The sequence below is a fragment of the Brienomyrus brachyistius genome, chromosome 4, assembly GCF_023856365.1.
Source record: "Brienomyrus brachyistius isolate T26 chromosome 4, BBRACH_0.4, whole genome shotgun sequence".
Lineage (NCBI taxonomy): Eukaryota > Metazoa > Chordata > Actinopteri > Osteoglossiformes > Mormyridae > Brienomyrus > Brienomyrus brachyistius.
This window is the reverse complement of record NC_064536.1, coordinates 2275208-2296142: the sequence shown is the minus strand read 5'-3', so window position 1 is coordinate 2296142 and position 20935 is coordinate 2275208. Positions and strand designations below refer to the sequence as shown.

Genomic DNA, 20935 nt, shown 5'->3' with positions numbered 1-20935 from the left:
GGGTCTGTCTGACCTCGCTATCGCTCAAAAATAATGTATGTTGTTTTGTGTAAAAGCATCTGCTAAATAAATAGCATGTAAATGTAGCAAGTTAATGTCCTTTTAACCATGAATAAGTGTGAATGTATATAATTTATCCATTTTTTTTCCCAACACGAATAAACGTCGCATGTTGGTTTGTTTTCCTTGGCCTCCTGACATGAAGTTTGATTTCATGAGGTGCGATAACGTTCTGGGAGCGCGGCCGGTAGCTCTGGGCTCGCTTAAAGGAGGAATACGCCGCGATCGTAAGATGGCGCTAACGATGAGAGAGGAGCACGAGGACCGCCGATGAGCCAATTAAGTGCGGGGCTCATTTGGTTTGGCCTGCAAGGGATTCCTTTGCAGACTTGCTCAGTTCCCTGGAATTTTATGTGCTTCTCTCTGTCCTAAGTATAAAACAGGCCTTGTTTAAACGTTCAGGAACAGCAAGGGTAGCAGAGATAAGAGCCAAGATGCGAGTCAGAGGCCAGTTACAAACTGTGTTGCATACGTTAAGAGCACATGTTTCAAACATCCGAGTGCCAGGTCTATTTTGAGGACCATAAATGGATTTATTTTTCTTTTCCAGGAGGAAATCGTAAATCCAGAGAGCTTTGCCCTGCTATCTCTGTGGAGACCTTTCTGCTAAGTGCTAATGGTTATGAACTCTAATGGTCCCACGGCTGTCAGGGAAATGTTGCAGAAGGTTAGCGTACGTCAGGGAGACGCATTGTCACACAGGACGAAACTCAGGAGTTTGGAACCCAAAGAAAAGACACTTATTTCGCTCTGTGGAAGCTATAAAGACATTTAAATGATGTCCATTTCACTTTTCTTATCTTTGGGGTTATCCACTTTCTTAAAGAGTGTTTATTGGCAGATGCCTCTATGTAAATATGACCTTGGCAGTCTCTCACAGGGACATTGATAAAGTTATTTTGCAGAAAATATATTCTGTCATTTTCTACGGCCTTTAAAGCCTGTTTGTTATTCAGATAAAAACCACTGAAAGAATATCTCACTTTCCATAATGGTGAAACTGCTATTACACACATATTGGATCATATTGATTTTTTTTTCCAATGCTGACCAAACAAGCACCAATAAAACTTTCCTGACACAAGGGGAGCCGCTCTCTGTTGCTCCTGAAATGGCGTTTACAGGATTTCCAAGCCTAATGAGACACGTAATGGAATGTAATGGAATGTAAGAATGTAATATCAAATGCAAGACAAACTCTGTAAGGTAAGGCGCTATATCGTGGGTCAGGCGGCTTCAGTGGTTTCCAGGTCATGTGACTAAGGTCAGCATTATGCCAGTCGTACCATTTAAAAACAAGTATGAATTAGCTTTGAAGAAACTGGGAACCTGTTAGTCATATTTACACATTTCATGATTTAATCATAAATTTACTTTATGATACTGACCTACACCCATGACGTTTTTGGTGTGTGGTTCAGTGGGTTAGACCTTGTGATCAGTAGGTTATCAGTTCAAATCCCATAGCTAGCAGATTGGTCATATACCTGTTGAGAAAGGCCTTTAACACCAAAAACTGCTCCAGGGCTCCTGTTTAAGGGTCTAATTGCAGGGTTTGTGCCAAAATTGACCTGCATATTTACAGCCTGATATCTTCTGCTCATTTGTGTCCCCTGCAGACCTACATCGGGTCCATCTTGGCAGCGGTGAACCCCTACAAGCTCATCCCCCACCTGTACGACCGGGTCTCCATGGACCTGTACAGCCGGCATCACCTTGGCGAGATAGCGCCCCACATCTTCGCCGTGGCCAACGAGTGCTACTGCGCGCTGTGGAAGAGGACGGAGAGCCAATGCGTGCTGATCAGGTGAGGCTGGCGCTATTGGTTGAGCCTGACTGTGATGCAGGCGCGCATCTCTCTGTTCTCAAGGCAAAGTCGGGGGCTCCAAACCAAATCCAATGCATTCATTTAAAAGCTATATAAACGATGGCTTGTCCAGTCAAGTACTAAACTAAATTTCCGTAACACTTTAGCGTTATTTTATACACATTGGAGTAATAGGTATTATGTCTTGTTTCTAGTACTCTTGGAATCCATTCATTGAAGGCTTTATGTAGATTTTGAGTGTGCAGGTAAACAGGAAGCAAGAAGACGCAGATGGTGACAACACAACGTCCTTCTTTACCCAGGGTTGTGAATGAGTCCCTGACTCTGAATGATTAGCTTCTGGCTGGATTTTATCCTTAACTCATCACGCTTTAGTGCGGATATTAGTTTATTATTAGAAAAGCTGCTTTCTGTGCCTTTTTGCGATCAGATAAAGCGAGCTATTTACTTAGTCTAAATTAATATAAACAGCCTCCCCCATGTCCCCCCCCCCCCTTTTATGTTCTGAGATCCTCTGCAATTCTGCCTGTTTTTTTTTTTTTTTTGTAATCCTGGGTCCGTGGATCGCCGAGTCTCTCCGCATCTCTTGCTGTGTCCTCCAGACGTGGGTTCGACTTCCCCGCCATCAAAGGTCTGGGGTTATTTTCGAGGCCCGCGATAACGCTCAAATCTGCATTTAGCCGCGGAAGGTCACGTCAGCGTGTCTTCCTGCCGGCTGCAGATAAGGCTGCTCTCGGCCATGCGGTTTACGTTCACGGCTGAAGCGGAATGCTGATCTCGACGTCTCCTGCCCAAAGAATCTGGGTCACGCGTTACCCTCTAATCCCAAAGGTTCTTGACCGGACAGATCAGCCAGACACAGATCAGTGTGCTGTCTGACTTGTTTTTGTTGCAGTCGTTCAACAATTACTACTTTCTCCGTCTTTCAGGGGCTAATTAAGACAGCAACCTTTATCGGTCTCACGAAGACACTTGTGGCTGAAGGCAGCTGTGGTTAATGAGAGGACCATGAACTGGTAGAGTTAGGGCAAGACATGAGATGGAGCAAAAGCTGACACGGAATGCCGCCGAGATTTCTTGGTGGTTTCTTGGACATTTCTCACAGTTTACGAATTGCTTATTTAGTAGACGCTGTTATCCAAAGTGACATGGAGTTGAAAGCTGGGTCAGAGAGTCCATTGAGCCTCTGGCCTTACGCCGGGGCTCAATGGTGAAATCACTCTGCCAACTGTGGGATACGAACCATCGACTTTCTGATTACAGGTTCAGACCCTTAACCCACAGACTGCCCCCATCATTTGGTGAATTATTATGGTGAATAATACTTGACCTTGATTCTCTAGTTGCAAGGAGTCTAATGGGGGTTTGGATTAGTTGTTTCCATACCGGTTTAATTAGACATGGATCTTTTTCCTCTTAACGGATAAACTGTTCTCTGCCTTTAGGCTTTGACAGGAAGTGAAAGTCCCAAGGCCTTAATATGTGGATGTACCCTTTATGGTGTGTGGTCTTGCAAATGTCAACAGAGGGCAAGCGATGGATGTCAGCCGAAGGGAAGATGGTACGATCATTTTCCTTAAGAGGATCAGCAGGGTCCAGCTCTCACGCATCAGGCGGGACGCTTATGCTTTCAGACTCTCACGCAAGAAATGTCACGGCAAATCTGTATTGTTGTATTACAAACCTAAAAATAGCTACATCAAAAGTGTTGGGGGTAGCTTGCGAACCCTGTAGACTATTTACAAGGTAATAAAACTCTCACATATATGTAAATGTGTGCAGACTTGTCTGGAATTGTAAATGAAAATCCCTGTGGTCCATGTGTTAAAAAAGTTGCAGGCCCAAAATGCCATACAGGGCAGTTAATAAGCCCGAGGACTCGAGGATCAGCCTGCCTTTGAACTCCCGCTACGTCTCGGTCCACGCTGAAGAAGGAAATGAAGAAAGTGCAGATGAAGAGCAGTGAGGATACTGATGGACAGATTCTCTGGTCTTTTGGCTGCTGTTGTGTAACATTCCCTTATCTGTAATTCGGATTCAGTAAACTTCCCACTGTCCTCCAGTGGCGTACTTCCCGGGGGTCTGGAGCATCAACCAGGCAGCACGGAGCACGAGGCAGAAGCGCCCGCCTACCTGTGATGCCAGTGTGGCCCCGGGCACAAACTGGGTGGGCAGGTTACCAAACCGTGTGTCATTGCACCATGGAAGGAAAACTGCGGATGGAAAGGCAACTAATTTCTGAAGCATTTGTTGTGACGTTGAGGTGTTTGTTTTAATCAGGGTGAATGATGAGCCTAGGCCTCCCGAATGGGGCACTCTCACGGGGGGGGGGGGGGTCTGATAAGCAGTGTTCCGTCACTGGCATCCATGTTTTCACACGTCTGGTGAAACCGAATCACCGAAAACGTGCGTAACACATCAGGCGAGTGTGGCATGTTTTCAGGAAATACACCTTTCGGTTCCAGGCACGCATAAAGGGTGTGCCCCCCCCCCACCCCCATCACCCCGCCCCACGAGGCTATTAGCTAGCATGGTTCACAATCGCACTACAGTTGGTGTCACGCACCGAAAATCCATCCAATAAGCATCTGCGTTTTGGTACCATCGGTGTTTTTGGTCGTGTTCCTATCCGGCTGGTTTGGGGATGTAAGTATCGAGAGAGTAACTGTTGCTGATCAGAGTCCACTGAGGATTTGCTTTGTAGCCGGTGTGTGGCTCCATCTCTCGCTGCCTCTTGCAGCTTTTTCTTTGCCAGGGAGGTGAAAAGGTGTAAATAATTGATGGGCTCAGCAGTAAAGCAGAGTAATTACTACAGAGCGGCTTGCCTGAGGGGATGGGGGGGTGTGGCGGGTAGGGTGTCTGAATAGAGGTGCCTCCTACCCCTGCTCACCCCACCCTGAGGTCAACAAGGCCCCAACCCCAGCATACAATAAATAAGTATTTTGTCTAAACTCAATTCCGCCCACATCGGCCCCAGGCCCTAACGATTAACTGTCCCCGATAGCTGGACTGGGTGATGTTCATTGATTGACGGGGGCCTTAGCCTCCCCCAGGTGTTCTTCTGTTTGTAGTGTGCCTGTGCCACCTTTTTGGGGGGTGTTGCATTTTGCCGCGTCACGCACTGCTGCTAATTCCCGCTGATTTCTTGCGTGAGCAGCCCAAGCGACTAAATGACCCAGTTACGCCGCCCTGCCGCTCTGCCCTGCTCTCATGACGCAGTGCGATTTGTCTGACTGACGGGGTTCACATGGGGAGAGTGCTTGCGGCTGGTCCGCTGCCTAATCTATCCTGGAATGGTACTGATGTCTGCCGGAGAAAACCTTTTTAAAATAGGATTTCCGTGGATTGCGTTATTGCGGTTTGACGCATGTAGCCTCCACTGAGAAGACAGCCTCCATTAAAAGGTGGCCTGGATTAAACCTGTCGGATATTTTTGTGGTCCTTTCACAAGGCTGGCTGTTTGTACCTGATTAGCAGGGCTGTGCTGTGTTTAATGGCGCTAAAGGAGACTTTATGACCTAATGGCTAAAAATGGGGGGAGAGATATTCTCTCCAGCCTTGATCGTTTACCCCCCCACCACCCAAGGGCACTTGACCAGGTAGTTTGGTCTCTTCCCATGCTCTCCTTAAATACCGCCATGTTTTTTTACATTTGTTTTTGCACAGTCCCTTGCCAAAGCCTCTTCTGGCCTCGTGTCAGTTTATTTTGCTTTTAATGGGAATTGAATTCGAACAGGACTGGAAAGCGTAGTTTTCCGGAGGAAGAGTTCTCCCCCTCCTGTCCCACCCCCTCATTAACATGCCTCGTAAACCTGTAGCACTCTCCCCACACACCTGGGAGCTGAACGCTTTAATCATTGGCGAGGCTGGGTGCCCCAGGGGGGAATGGGGGGAGGAGGATTCTGGGTAATGAGACATAAGTCGGGGCCCCGACAGCAGAGGGAGGTGGAGGGAGAGCGGAGAGTCCGACAGCTTGTCGCCGTGACACCGGATCAAAGCCGCATGCTCGTTAATGCCGTGGCCCGTGTCTGTCCGGCTGCGGGGGAGCAAAAACGTGGATCGTCTGGGAGGACGGAGTCGAGAAACACCGCAATACAGTATGGCAGGCAGAAGTGTGACACGTCACCTCTCAGTACCAGTAAGCAGCCAGTGGGATCAGCAGTGACTGACAGTCCATTTGGTTCCTACTGTGTTTTCCTGCTTTCGTCTATAGTACGACCAGTCAGGCGTCAACCTGGCATAAGATGCTTCGAAACGGCCTTAATCAGGGAGATAAAACACTCTGCCCTCTTTGTGCAGTGACACAGTCTATATCACCGGGGATCAACATAACAATTGATGCCACTGCGCCTCTGAATAGCTCCTTAGGAGTCCCTGCCACCGGCCCGTCCACTGGCCCATTGTGAGCAGCGGTGCAGCGATTGGCTGGCTGGTCGTTGTGGGAGTGGCTTGTGTTGCCACAGAGATGATGTCAGCATCTGCTCAGCGGGTAACCTTGAACTCTTCTTCTTCCTCAGATGAATATCAGCAATCCACTCCGCTTGGGTATTAACTAGGTTTCTGCTTTCAAATTAGTGTCAAATTGAAAACAAAGTGAGGTGCCACAAAGCTGCCTGTAACTGAACTTTCACTGGAAACTGAGTCCAGTTGCACTTGTGCTTAATCGACTCCTTGACAGCTGTATGTTTGTAACGTGCTGTTTGTCTCACTTAGACATCGCACTGGACAAAAGTGTTTGCCAAACAATGAAAATGTACTTATAGGGACAGAAAAGCAAACTGATTTCAGGGCAGGAATATAATTCTGGATGCCTTTGTTTTCAGGAGGTCCCTCCCGCTGACCGCTGCAGTAATTAGCCGCCGTTGCTCATTTCCTCATGTTTATGCAAGACCAGCTATCTGGTTTCCGGTTCCACCCAGTGAAAGTCACTCGTCATGTGTGAGGGCGAAGCATCAGCTTAAGTACATGTACATCAAGGTCGAGACGGTAACCTGCTTAGGCTCCAAACCGCCTGCTGGGGACGTGGTGTCGCCCTCGGTTACGGCCTCCCCTTCCTGCCGTAAGCCCCGCCCCCTGCTTCAGGCCCACCTTTGGTCTCGCTCCCGGTCTGTGACCAGCGAAGGAGATCTGCCCAGTGGTAATGAGCGCCAGGGATGGGGGATGGGGGGTGCCAGTCTGTCTGGTGACCTTCCTGTCTTCCGAGACAGGGTGTGCCCCCCCCCCCCCCCCGCCCACGTGATCTGAAACCCACTCGTGCCTCTGCTATCGCCCCCCACCTGTATCACAGTTACTGCACAAGTCCGCACAATGGTGGGCCGCCATTGTCATTCCTTTGTTTTCCAGTGGGTTTTCTTTCGGGGGGGGCTGTCCGAAACTCTACATCTCGCGTGACGCCGTCCCAGACAGTGAGAGCCGGCCTTTTATAAACAGCTGGCTTTTTACAGCGAACCTTGGCTTGGTCCTCATCTGGCAGCTTCTCTCCTCCTCCATCAGCAGATTTGCCTGCTTATTTAAGGCATATTAATAGCTGGACCCCCCCCCAACCCTCCGCCCTCGCCGCCACCGTTCCGTGTGAGGCGTCCAGAAGTGCCTTCGACGGTTTATTTCTGAATTGGAATTTGACCCAATATCACCCTGAATCACATGTGGAAGGTTGAAGCCCAAAGCAGCCCTGAGTTACAGGCCCTGCCCCGGAACGTCCCACCCGCTAGCCGTCGTGTAAACTGTCCCCGCGAGAGGAAATAAACGTGTTTATTCATCCTGGACCTTCACCGTCTGACGCGGTAACCTCGGTTATTGTAGCTGAAGACAGACGTGCGACCTCATCCCGGGGATGGGCGACCTTCTCCTCGCTCAGCGGAAAGCAGGCGAGGCAGAGCTCAGCTTCACCTCGCCCCATGACTCGCCGCCAAATGGTCCGCTCCGGCGCTTTGTTGTCAGGGAAAATATTTTTCTTCAAGGGCCTGCCTGAGGTCCGAGTCCTTGGCAGGTCCATCTAGGCTGTGGTGTTCGAGGGAGGGAGCTTGGAGACAGACTGATCCGGGTAATGAGCGAATCAGATGTCGGTTTGTGGGCTTTCCTTTATTCCGATTGGCTGCCCCCCCCTGATGATTTGCAGCTTCCCGTGTGGTGACCTCTGAGCCAGGCTCCGCCTTTACAAACCACCGCCGCCACACGCCTCGTTGCTTGCTGTACTGGAGGCATCAACACGGCCCCATGCAGGAAATCAGCTCGGCCATGGGGGCAGTGGCCTTTGGAGAAGGTCGCGTGAAGGACGACTTGGGTTACTGACAGTTTTATGGGGAGTCATCCATCTGTATTGATATATAGATGCAAAAGTAACGATCTAAGTGTGTCAGTACCAAGCCTGGGTATCGAGTGAACATCAGTATTAGGAATGACTAAGGGGGATCGATGGGGGGTGGAACTTCACTGGAACTCGGAGACCCCAGCTGATGGCGCTGGTGAGCAGGCTGCTTGTGTCCTTGTCCCTGATATATTTGTGTTAGCATGTGGCCCCCAGGACGTTTAGACCCCTGCACCAACTATCACGCCAACTTTCCCAGCCTGGATTGTACCAAAGTCCCCCAACGGGGGACACTAGCCCTGTTTATGTAAACATCCATTTGGGCGCCAATGGGCCTTTCCTTCTCTGTACATGCAGAAAAATGTAGCCCTACTCTTCAAGAAAGGCCTCCAGTTATTCCTTACTATTCCTTACTATTCATTAGCATGTGTGCACGATGATGTGCATTGTGCACGATGATGTGCATTGTGCACGATGATGTGCATTGTGCACGATGATGTGCATTGTGCATATAAGTAGCTGATATGTTTGTACTGAATTAGCTCCATGTGCTGCTTTTCTTTGATAGGGTTTTTTCGGGACATACTGCCCTCTAGTGGCCACTAGCTGAATCGCTTGTTCCTCTTGTGTGGGCACTTGTGTCGTGACCATTCCGTGAATTTAAACCAGCTGTAATGTCCCACAGCACACAATACAGGCCACGTAATATACTTTAAAAGTGTAACCCAATACCATTTTTCAGTGTGCATTTTCACAAGACTTTTCTGTATAAATAACTTGGCTTATCGGGAAGAATTACACCAATAAATTACACGCAGCAGCCTTTCAATGGTCTATCCTCCGCCAGCAGCCAAACTAACCAATTTCTTTTCCCTTTATTTATAATCGCTAATAGGGCTAACATGAAATATCTACCTGCCCTCCCAGATCAGACCCCGTTTAAACCAGTCTATGTCCTGCAGAGACTCCCGTATCAGAGGAAAGACCGCGGACCAGATCCTGAAATCTCAGGGCCAGCATCCTCAGACGTACCCCTGTCTCTGTCAATATCGTCCTGACGACTTCCCCCCTCCTCATGCATTATTCCAGCCTCTTAGTGTCGTCTGAATTTGGATAAACGGTGTTCAGTCATGCAGAGGGGGAGCTCAGTTTTCCTTTACCCCATTTCTTACCGATTAGCGTGATTAGTTTGTGTTTTGCCAGTTAATGCGTGCTTCTAATTACCTGTGACACTGCATAATTTATGCACTCCCGAGCATCAGGCTTAATTGTCATTACTTGGGAGCGCTCTAAGTGTAATTGCTGTTTGACTGTCACTCTCCTCGTTAACGTTGCATGATCTGATGTTAAATAAAACGCCCCGATAATTGGCTTATTTATCATTATTAAGGTATTGCGGGCCAAGCACACCATGTAGGTTTGCCCTTGAGCAGGGTGAAGAATGCGGAGGAGATGCTCTTCGAAGGGGCTGTGGTTAGGGTGGTGTTCAGGGCGGTGTTGAGGGATTTGATCAGGGTGGTGTTCAGGCTTTTGTTCAGGGTTTTGGTCACTGCTGTGTTCAGGGTATTGCACACAATTTATCCAAAAAACGGAGAATTCCTCAGTAGACCAGTCTAGGTCAGTCACAGGACTGTCGCTTTGTAAAAATGGACGCCGTTGTTTTCAGTGTAACCTTTGATTAATAACAATGGTAATGATGTACCTGATTTCTGAGCCGTCTCCATTCCCGGAGGCTCTACGTGCACGGTGGGGTACTGAGGCAGCTGGGCCACTACAGGAGATTATTCTGGCATGGAGTCGATTCTGCATCCCTGTCCAATCTTGTCCGTGGGGGAGGTCAATTTCATGTCTAACCCTCCTGACCACTCCCCCCCCCCATGTCTTTCAGCGGCGAGAGCGGCGCGGGAAAGACGGAGAGCACCAAGCTGATCCTGCGCTACCTCTCAGCCATGAGCCAGCGCTCGCTGGGGGCCAGGGCCAAGGCGGCCTCATCGCATGTGGAGCACGCGCTGCTCGAGAGCAGGTGGGCGTCGCCATGGAGACGGTGCCCACGGAAACAAGGGGGACGCATGCTTTTGCATTTTCAACTTGGCAGAAGTTCGGGTTGATCTCAGTGCCTGGAGTGATTGACCACCTCCAAGCCAACCCCCCCCCCCCCCCCCAAACAAACAAATTGCATGGTGGCTTTAGCTTGCAGGTCGTTTAGCCTGTGGAAGCCTGCTCCCCATCCTGAGTTTCCTTCGCTGACTGAGTGTTTCCCTCGTGCGTCGCGCTCTCGTTCTCCTCCGTCCTGATGCCTGCCCCCCCTCCCCCCGCAGCCCCATCATGGAGGCCTTCGGGAACGCCAAGACCGTCTACAACAACAACTCCAGCCGCTTCGGGAAATTCATACAGCTGCACTTCTGCCAGAAGGGGAACATCCAGGGGGGCAAGATTGTGGACTGTATCCTGAAACTCATGACTCCCACAGTGTCGAAACTCCCCCCAACCCCCAGCCCCGCGCAGTGTTAGGGGTAGTGTAGGGGTAGAGGGTCCCGTAAGGAATGCAGACATGAGAAGTCGGAGGCAGATACATCCTAGACCCAATTTTAAAATTTGTATTCCCTTTGCCTCCCCAAAAACATATATGTGACCCTCCAGCACGAAACCGTACAGAAGTCGCATGGAGATGTACAGATTTCCCCGAGCGATTCTAACGTGCCCGCGTACACAGGATTACACCGAATAGTTATCGAAAGAAATATAATTACGTTCGTTATATGGAGAATGACTAAACACGGCGGAAAAGAGCATCTGCATTAGTTTGTAGTTCCTCTGGCAGTCGATCGGTGGCGACTTCCGTACGGTTTTGTGCTGGAGGGTCACATATTAACACTATTTAGCGATTTGTTCCATAATTTCATACAGATATCCCCCCAAAGTTTATCTTGGTGGTTGATAGTTTGGTAGGGCTTGTCACCCCGTATTTTGCCAGGATTTGACCCTTAGGGGCACAAATCCTAGACTCGCCCCTGGTTAGAGGCACTGGAATTGGGTGGTTAAGGAAACTGAATGACAGGTGATTAATAATTCCCTTCTTGCCCTAAATACTGCACAGGGTAAGAACTAAAATACAGGCATCTGCTCTAGGATGGAGAAAAACCTATTTGTAATGGCCTGGCAGCAGTGGCACCGTCAGGGATGCCACTTGGAATTGCATCATGATCAAACGGTTCATGAGGAAGGTGCTTATCTCCTTAACTCAAGCTTCTTGCTGAAGATCTACTAGAAAAGGTAAGACCTGAAGGCTGCAGTGTGGCAGCCATCTGCTCCTTCCTGCGGTGGGTCGCAGTCTGCGGGCTGACCTGTGAGAGGTAGGGTGCCCACCACTGCTGTGTTTGGACAGAACCGGGTGGTGAGACAGAACCCAGGGGAGAGGAACTACCATGTGTTCTACGCCCTGCTGGCGGGCACCGACGTGGAGCAGAAGGGTAAGAGACGACGATGTGAGGATCGTTTCAGCCCAAGGGTGTAGGGGTTCAGTACTGGGGGGAGGTGGCCCTCCTGCTGGGGGTGTCCGGAACCGTGCCCCCATGTAATACCTTACCACCAAAACTAAACTGCAAGTGGCCCCTCCCATAGTAATGTGACCTCACACACTCCACTATGCACCACTGTAATGAGTAAATGGGGGGCAGGTAGACTCGACTACCGAGTCAACATTCGCTGATAGGCCTTTCACCGCTGATAGGCCAGTTTTTAAATACTGGGGGAAGTACATCCTCCCAGTGACCCCTGACCTTGAACCTTGACCCCTGACCAGTGAACACCTGTCATGTTCTGCCAGACCTACCCGAAGAATGTTTGCACATTTTCAGTGCCACGTGTTCTCTTGATGAATAAGAGCGCTTATTAAAAGATTAGGTCAGCAATACTGTTTGCAGCTTTTACGTTAAAGGTTGGGGAAATTAAGGATGTTCCTTAACCAGAGTCAGTCCACTTAATAGTTACCATTAAAGCAGGGGCAGAGTTTTATAAATATTTCAAGGAGAATAGTATATTCCGGAACAAGGTCGGAAAATGTTTTTTTTTAACGGCTTTACATTCCCTAATAAATATTTCAGGTTCCCTCACAGTCCTGTCTTGTGGCTTGTGAAGGTCGTCACTCACTGCTGTGTCACGCATTTGGAGCGATCTGACAGTAATGGATCGTCAGAACAAGGTCTAAAATTCGCAGATATAGCATTAATTTCTCATTTCCATAGGTTTATTACTGTTGAATGTGTGTGAGGTAAATGCAGAATTGTCTTGAAACGATGTTTTCCAACCTTGCCTCGTCCTTAGGGTTTGAGGAGGGCGGGCGGGGGAGGGCTTGGATCATCCAGTATTTCAGAATGGATTTCGTGAGAACCCATGACATGACCCACAATTTACCTTCATGTGAATGACAATCACGCAGAACAATTTAGGAGGACAGTGAGGATGGGGTGGTATATGGGTTTTGTCATTTGTACCCCATGACAACTTGCGCCCTGGTTGACAGGGGCCGTGCTTGTGCTGAATGACGACATGGTCCAGATGGGCTGGTGAGTGGCTCAGCGGGCTAAGTCTCTGCGCCTGTGATCGGAAGGTTGTTGGTTCGAGCCCCAGCCAGAATAGTCCTGCATTAAGCAATGCCCTTAACCTCCACCTCCAGGGGTGCCCTCTCCCCTCCCCCCAAGCTATGGAGAGCAGGATGGGGTGGGCAAAGAGAATAATTCCAATGTACTCGTACTCATGCTTCTACAAATGGGAAATAAAGGATTTATCACGATCACATTTCTGAGGATGGTTATGTACGAATTTCAGTAAGTGGCGCAGACTCACGCGGCTTGACCCTGTGTTTTTTCGCAGAGGCCTTTGGTCTCACACAGCCAGAATGCCACCATTACCTGCAACAGTCCGGCTGCGTGGCAGACAAGACCATCAACGACAGGGACACCTTTCAGGAAGTCCTGGTAAGGCCCTCCCACTTCCCATCTCCGCGCTTCCACCTTCTCCTCCCTGTTTACCCTGTCATGGGTCCTCACTGCTGCAGCAGGGGAGCACAGAGACTCTGAGCCAGTGACACAGGTGACCGGCTGTGCCCTCTGCTTAAATCGGAGCTCCACAGGGTAGAAGGAGGCCTGGATTTAAGTGGCCCGGGTTGCTTTAGCCTGTCGCGCGCTCCATCTGCTTCTGCTCAAACCCACCTGTTTTCTGTAACCGCCGCTGCGTATAATTACTGTTCACATAATGCCTACGTGCCTCTTTTTGACACGCACAAGGTCCGCATGCCTGAGGAAGGATGGGCACCTGGGTCTCCCGGGACCCCGAGAGCATTTAACTCTTCCCGTACTCACCACGACAGTTTGCATATTCATCTCCTTTAGCGTCTTCAGGCCTTTTCGCAGCCTTTTAATATTCTGCGTTAACCACCTTTGTGTGATGCTGGCTTACACGTTATTCGTTAAAGGAGACCTATGCTGAGAAAGGGATTGTATGAAGATCAGTTCATTTTAAACCCATGCTGCTTTTTCCAGGGTGTCTTTGTGATCTTCAGCTGGCCCGTAGCCAGGAAATAAATTTTACAGGGTGGCCTGGCAACAATACTAACACGTCCATCTCAGTAGATTATGTCAGTGGGACATGGGGGGGGGGGGGGGGGGATCCCTTTCTGTTGATTTTGCCAATTTGGGGCCTGAAGCAAATTTCGAGGCTGGTTCAAATTGGTAATTTTACTGCCTGGCTTTTATGCATGATCAGTAAGAAAAAAATTTCGGTGGGGGGAGTGGGGTGTTCAAACCTGTTACTTTATTTTACCATGTAGCTACATGCCTGATCTTCAGTTTATGGGGTAAGTTAACCCACTGAACTAGATGTGGGATTATCATAACAATCCACCACTCCATCCCCCCAAAAGAATATGAATTGGAAAAGTGCATCTTGGGTGCCCCCTAGTGGCGAGCTGCCTGACTGGGGCTCTTTGTGCGCAGAACTCCATGCGGGTGATGCACTTCAGCGAAGAGAACATCCACGAGATCCTGAGGCTCCTTGCCGGCGTGTTGCACACAGGGGACATCGAGTTTGCCACCGCGGGTGGGGCTCAGGTCACCTCCAAATCAGGTCAGCACACCCAGGAGGGAAAAAACAGGATGGAGACTTCCCAGCAGAGATCAGGCCTTTCTTATCATCCTACTCAGGATGTTTTTCTTCCTCTCAGAACTAAATTTAGTAGTGGGGGATTTGGACCGAATTCTTGCAATTCAGTCAAAAAATGCAATGCAGTAAAAATGTGTGTATTGTTGTCCTCAGTAAACAAACTAAAATCAGAATGTGTGATCCTGCGTGAGTGGTCCCATGTTGATGATTTGGCCTTGGGGTCCTTGTCAAATGCTGATGATGTCATCCTTGGGCGTTGTGTGCAATGCCTGTGATGTGAGCCTGGACACACTGTCCCATGCTGACCGTGTTCCTCTGCCCTGTGCTCCAGCGCTGAGCTGGGCTTCAGAGCTCCTTGGGCTGGACCCGATGCAGCTGGCTGAGGTGCTGACCCACAGGTCCATGATTTTACGGGGAGAGGAAATCACGACACCTCTCTCTGTGGAGCAGGTAAGAGATGGCTGGATGCATCAGCAGGGAGTGTTTGAAAGGGCTGAAGGGTCATAGACAGGCACGTGGAAGCGACTCTTCCACTGAAGGGGTTTGCTTGGTCTACTGATCCTCCAGGTAATCTGTCTGTGGTCATGCTGATGTAGTGTGGAAGTACCTTGTTTTCTTCCACTTGTTTCATATTGATAATATACAACAAACTATAGCGGGGCTGAACGAGCGTAACAGGATCGCATCAGCTCTGCTCCCAGGAACCATCCAATCACAAAAGTGCCCTGGTGGCGGTCATTGAATTGTCTGTCGCTGAATAGGGAGGTCCAACCTCTAATCCAACACAAACACATTCCACGGAGTCAGATGTCAGAACAACATATATAATTTTGCTGAACTGGATACCCCTCCATGTAAGGAGGATCAGAAACCACACTTTTCATGTTAAGTAGCATGTAATTAAAGCAGTTGTTGGGAATAAAGGGTAACCAATAGTGACTAACTAGTCCTAGTATGCCACAACTTCTACTGGTTTGTAGTTACTGCATGCACATGCACTGTATCACTGCAGCCTACTTAATTAACGTATGGTTCAACAAATACTGATTATTGCATTCCCTGGAACAGGAGTACATATGGTTTGGGGGCTGGTCCACTGCAACCAACGACATTTACATATTTAGTGCAGTAACTCAAAAAGTATTTGACGGATCTATATCAAACTTTACAGACACATTGCATGGATGAATATTTGGAACTGCTCAAATTTTGAGATGGTTTACAGTAAAACTAAAACAGCACTGCTTATTGGTAGCAAAAGGAAGACCAGTCTCTGGTGCAAATGTTGTGAACCTGATTGCATTGAGACAAGTCATTCAAAGTCGGGCTTTATAATAAAGATTTTTGGAGAGGTGGGGAGAGTTGTGGGGAGGGGGGGGGGTAGAGATTAGATGGTGAGAAGAATGACAAGGTCGTCGACAGGATCTAGTTTAAAAACCCAAGCTTCTGTGGTCCAGCAGGGGTGTCTGCATCTGATTCACTGCCCAAAATCACTGTTCCTCCCCCTCAGGCTGTGGATTCCAGGGACTCCATGGCCATGGCTCTGTATTCCCAGTGCTTCACCTGGATCATTCGGAAACTCAATAGCCGGATACAGGGGAAGGACGACTTCAAGTCCATCGGCATCCTCGACATCTTCGGCTTCGAGAACTTCGAGGTGACAATGGCCACCTGCTTTCTCCTCCATCAGTCTTCTGTGCTCGATAATTGGAGACCGACTGCTAGTGATTAACACGTTTCATTAAATACGAATGCCTCTATTTTCTATCCTTCTGCACTTTGCAAATTAAGTCACTTGCCGGGTTATTAATGCCAAATCCTAACTGATAGGGAAAGTAAGGATAATTGTTTTTCTTCCTGTTGAACAAAAAATAATGGATTCCTTTCCTGCAGGTCAACCGCTTCGAGCAGTTCAACATCAACTATGCAAATGAGAAGCTTCAGGAATATTTCAACAAGCACATTTTCTCCTTGGAACAACTGGAATACAACAAGTGAGCTTAACCGCAGGGGTGGGCCACATTCACTGCACGGTCCTCCATACGTGAATAGCAGCTTAGCTGGAGGAAAAAAAAGCAGGAAGGCAGGCAGAGATGGATAAATTAAATATGAGGGATCTGGGAGAGACTCACTCTTATCTCATTAGTTACAGTGACTCCCCTGTTCAGTATGACAGGCTGACATGGAACCCCCCCGCATGCAAATAAGCCGCCCTGCGTTAATCTCATTCCCGAGCCTTTTTCTTCCTCTAAAGAATGCAGCTTCAGATTATAATTGAAGGATTTATTGTAATTAGCTGAAATAAAAGAGAAAACAATGTTACATTATCTTGGCACGTCATTTTTCAGAGCAAATTAGTCTAGCTGCAGGGGTGTTCTCCCAGGACTTGATGTAGATCTTAGATGTTGCATTTTTTATGCGATAATGTGTGAGGGAGTAGGAGGAGTCATTCCCACTGTCAAATTTTCTGTTGGGGTTGGGGGGTGACATGATATTTAAATCCCGGTTGCCTGAGGCGTCATGGGCAACTGCCAGTCCCCCGTGGAGGACATGGTCTGTTCCAGCCGTTCTACCTGCAGGATGCCCCTTCTACCCCCGAGCTGCCAATCTGTCATGTCGTGAATGAGGCACACCCCGCGATGAAGGGCGAACGTGCCCGGCGAACGTGCCCAGCGTTAGCAGTACGACTTAAATAACCGTGCGGATGTCAGTTTCGGTTTCCATGGCAAAGCTCCATCTGTCCCGTACCTGACAGCTCCTCCACGTCAACGTGGCAGCGGTGATGGTGAAGGCATCTGTATGGGTTCATTAGGCGTTTTTCTACACTCCGCACCTGATTCAGCCATCTCTTCAGTGGCGCCCCCCCAATGTTACTGATTGACGTATCAGGCACTTTTAGAGACTGCAGGTAGGGGGCGCTGTTGTGGTTTAAGCTTCATCTGTGAGTGGTAACTTTGTGTGGTCTTCAAGGGAGGGCCTGGTTTGGGAGGACATTGACTGGATGGACAATGGCGAGTGCCTGGACCTCATCGAGAAGGTAAACCATCTGTGATCGCCCCACCGCCGCCGCCACCCACCCACGTATGCCGCTCATTTGCCTGGTGACGGTCGTTCCTTGCACCTGTCCTTCACAGAAACTGGGGCTCCTAGCTCTGATCAACGAGGAGAGCCATTTTCCGAAAGCCACCGACGATACCCTGCTGGAGAAGCTGCATATCCAGCACTCGGTGGGTCACGTGACATAACCCTCGACATCATCGCCCTCGTGCACCTGGACGCCCATTAAAAAGAGCCCCATTGGCTCCATGGGCTCTCTTAGTCTTGTTAGCCAGCCGTTATTCTATTCCGCTTAGAAGACGGAGCTCCCAGCATGCCCCACAGCACAAGACAAAGCCGTAGAATCGCTAGTCGATTGAAGCCGATTGCATACAGCATACCGCACAGTCGTAACAGCCGGCTAGCAGCTACGATATCAAATGTTAGCGCTGGGGGATGGGGGTGGAATTCAGCGATGAGAATATGGGAACAAAAAACTCTGGGGGGTTTAAAGCTGGCTGACTGCCCAGCACCCCCCCCAGCCGTGCTGGGCGTAAACAGCTCACACAAAGCGTGAGGTGAGTGCAGTGAGGGATGCAGAGAGTATCTTGGCGTTTGAAGTGCCACAGCCACAGGACGCTGTGTTTTATAGCCCTGCAAACGGAGCGGGTCGTGTCTTTCCTACCGGGGAGTTTGACGAGGGGCCCCCACTGGGGTGGGCTTGTGCTGATGGACTGGATGCGCTGCTTAAGCTTGTTAAGGCTGATTAACTTTGCAGGGATTGAAGCAGCAGAGAAATGATCCATTTCCATCCCAACTTTGGGGTCAGCACTACATTTAAGGGGATTCAGTATAAAGTAAACAGGAGAGCCTGTTGATATTGGCCCGTCTTGAGTATAAGCATACGCAGATCTCTCACTTTCAGCCCCAAGGCGTTTAAAAATGTCTGCGCTTCAGAAGTAGGTGCGTTTATTTCAGGCACTGGCAATCCTGGAGGTGGGGATCACATTGTTATACAAGCTCGTGTTTCTTTAAACCATTTTTTTTCCAGGAATGTGCAGATGTTACTGACAGGAGGAGCCAGTGACAGGCAGCTGTGCCGAGACGACTTTGCAGTGATTTAGTCAGTTAGAGATGGTGTGAGCAGAGTGATGAGCCTGGACTCTTTACTAATATGTGTGTATTGTTGGTCTTTGGTTACAGAAAAATCCCTTTTATGTGAAGCCACGTGTGGCGATCCACTTTTTTGGAGTGAAACATTACGCTGGCGAGGTATGCAAGTGTTCAGTCTGATTCTTTTTAAAGACCACATTCCCCTTAATTTGATTTGGAGTCCTGTTACCTCTTACTTATTAAATCAAGCCTTTCCGCATAGTTCCTGGGTTCACACGCTCCTTTCCTCACACACACACAAAGTTATGCTCACTTTTAAACCTTTATATACTTCTCTGTGGACGTGGAGCTCGTCAGTGCCCTCTGGTGGTTCCTCTGTGCACAGGTGGTGTATGACGTACGGGGCACACTGGAGAAGAATCGGGACACCTTCCGAGACGACATCCTCAATCTGCTGCGGGAGAGCAGGTCCGTAAGCCCTCCCTGAGCAGCTCAATCAGTGTGTGCAGCGTTCAGCCACGCAGACACACCAAAACTACAAAGCACAGTAAAATCTCTCGTATACGGCAACTTCTGCTCTGCCGGACAGATGAATGTCACCCTCGCACTGAATTGTAACACATTTCTTACACTTTAATCCTTTTATACACACACAATCAGGGGTCAGCAGCACTCTGAGTTCTGACAGACATTTTGATTGAAATGCAATTTTTACATTGGTCTTGGTATTTAAAACCATAGCCTACATCATTTTTTACTCATTCAAAACATTCTTCCACAGATAGCTTGATGATCTCTGCACACACTAATGATTGTTGTGCTGTTCGTTTTAAGTTGGATATACGATATAACACAAGAGATCGAAAGGTTAAACAATAGGGGGACTGGCAGTAAGACCCCCAAAACCTGCCATTCTGCAGTCATGCGCACATACAGTACTCACATATGTATTGGGCAAATGTTCATTTTTAGTTTAGTGAAGTGTCATTTTTTCTAGTTGAATATTGTTATTGTTTATTGTTATGAATTTAGAATTTTTATACTGATTTTGGAATTGTGCCGGTTACTTGAATGCTAGATATAAGAGTTCTTCTTGCATGAGAGTGTCCATGTCGGTTTCTGTGTGTGTGTGTGTGCGTGTGTGTGTGTGTGTGCGTGCTTCTGCATGTTTTTACTTTCCTGTGTTGTCGTCTGCGTGTGCGAGTGTATGCATGCTCCTGTGTCTGACACTCGCGTGCGGGTCCATGTCTGCACCAGTGGGGTCCGTCTCCCCCCTGACAGCGCTGGTCAGACCCTGCTGAGTGCTTCTCACTCCCCCTTGCTGTGCAGGTTGGATTTCGTCTACGACCTGTTCGAGCACGTCTGCAGCCGCAACAACCAGGACACCCTCAAGTGTGGCTCAAAGCACAGGAGAGCCACCGTCAGCTCGCAGTTCAAGGTGAGCAGGGCAGAAGGTCTGGCCCGGGTGGCTGCTTGGGGCCCCCATCTGATTAGCCTGTCAGATTGGGAAGGAGGGTGACAAATGACAACTAAGTCAATCAAATTATGCTGAGGGCCTCAAAAAGGGTTGGACAAGTCCTGGTAAGTGGCACCGAATGGTACCAGACCCAGAAGGGTTCATTCCCGGTCCTCTCCTCAACACGGAGCCACCCTCGTGTGTTACGAAACCATGGGTTCTGCCCAGGACAACCGAGTAGGCAAACAGCTTGAGGGTCAAGTTCATGCGCTGGTTCAAGGCCCCAGGGGGCCCCAACTGTTGTACTCTTAAACGAGGTACTTAACCTCCGGTTGGCCAGTAATATAACCAGCTGTCCTGCAGGGGGACATCGCCCCCTGGCAAAGCAACATGCTCATCATAGAGAATACATTTTAAATATGTCATACCCATGAGAATGCTGCATAATAATACTTCATTTAAATGAAAGCTCACCAGCACCCCCTACTGGATAAATAGCGATGGCAGATGAAACAGTGACGTAGGCTGGTGAATGGACTGCCAGGGTAATTAGCTAAGAGGGGTTGGTGTCGCACAGGTAACGAGGCCCGGGAAGCCGCTGGCAGACCCGTTACCATGGTGCTCTGCTCTGACCGGCCCTCCCTGAAAATGGCTGTCCATTACCCTGCTACCTGTACTCCCTATTTTACGTGAACTGTAACATCTTGCCGTCTCATTTCTCCTCCCTACCCAGAATTCTCTGCACTCCCTAATGGCCACTCTCAGTTCGTCCAACCCCTTCTTCGTTCGCTGCATCAAGCCAAACAATCACAAGGTAAGAAATGCCACTTTAGTCACGCCTCTCTGTGGACCCGCCCCTTACATTTGGCCACACCCCTTACATTTGGCCATGGCCACATAACCTATATCTTTTCCTGTCTGTTCTTGTGTTATGCGGATACAGGGGAGTTCTCTTCCTCCCTGACAGAGAGTCTGG

General features: G+C 49.0%; 1 protein-coding gene across 2 annotated transcripts in view; it reads left to right on the top strand.

Annotated features, from left to right (window-relative positions):
* The window catches only part of myo10 (myosin X), a 93362-nt gene that overhangs the window by 36776 nt on the left and 35651 nt on the right, over positions 1-20935 (top strand). The window contains exons 4-19 of one of the 2 annotated variants that reach the window (XM_049011494.1): positions 1680-1867; positions 10084-10218; positions 10514-10638; positions 11455-11468; positions 11581-11665; positions 13068-13171; positions 14189-14318; positions 14686-14804; positions 15865-16011; positions 16248-16348; positions 17325-17391; positions 17489-17581; positions 18594-18662; positions 18889-18971; positions 19833-19941; positions 20693-20773. In XM_049011494.1, the coding sequence (XP_048867451.1) occupies positions 1680-1867; positions 10084-10218; positions 10514-10638; positions 11455-11468; positions 11581-11665; positions 13068-13171; positions 14189-14318; positions 14686-14804; positions 15865-16011; positions 16248-16348; positions 17325-17391; positions 17489-17581; positions 18594-18662; positions 18889-18971; positions 19833-19941; positions 20693-20773 (1650 nt within the window). Of the gene's footprint in view, positions 1-1679; positions 1868-10083; positions 10219-10513; positions 10639-11441; positions 11469-11580; positions 11666-13067; positions 13172-14188; positions 14319-14685; positions 14805-15864; positions 16012-16247; positions 16349-17324; positions 17392-17488; positions 17582-18593; positions 18663-18888; positions 18972-19832; positions 19942-20692; positions 20774-20935 lie in introns of those variants that run through there. The other variant, XM_049011495.1, reaches the window with a different exon arrangement.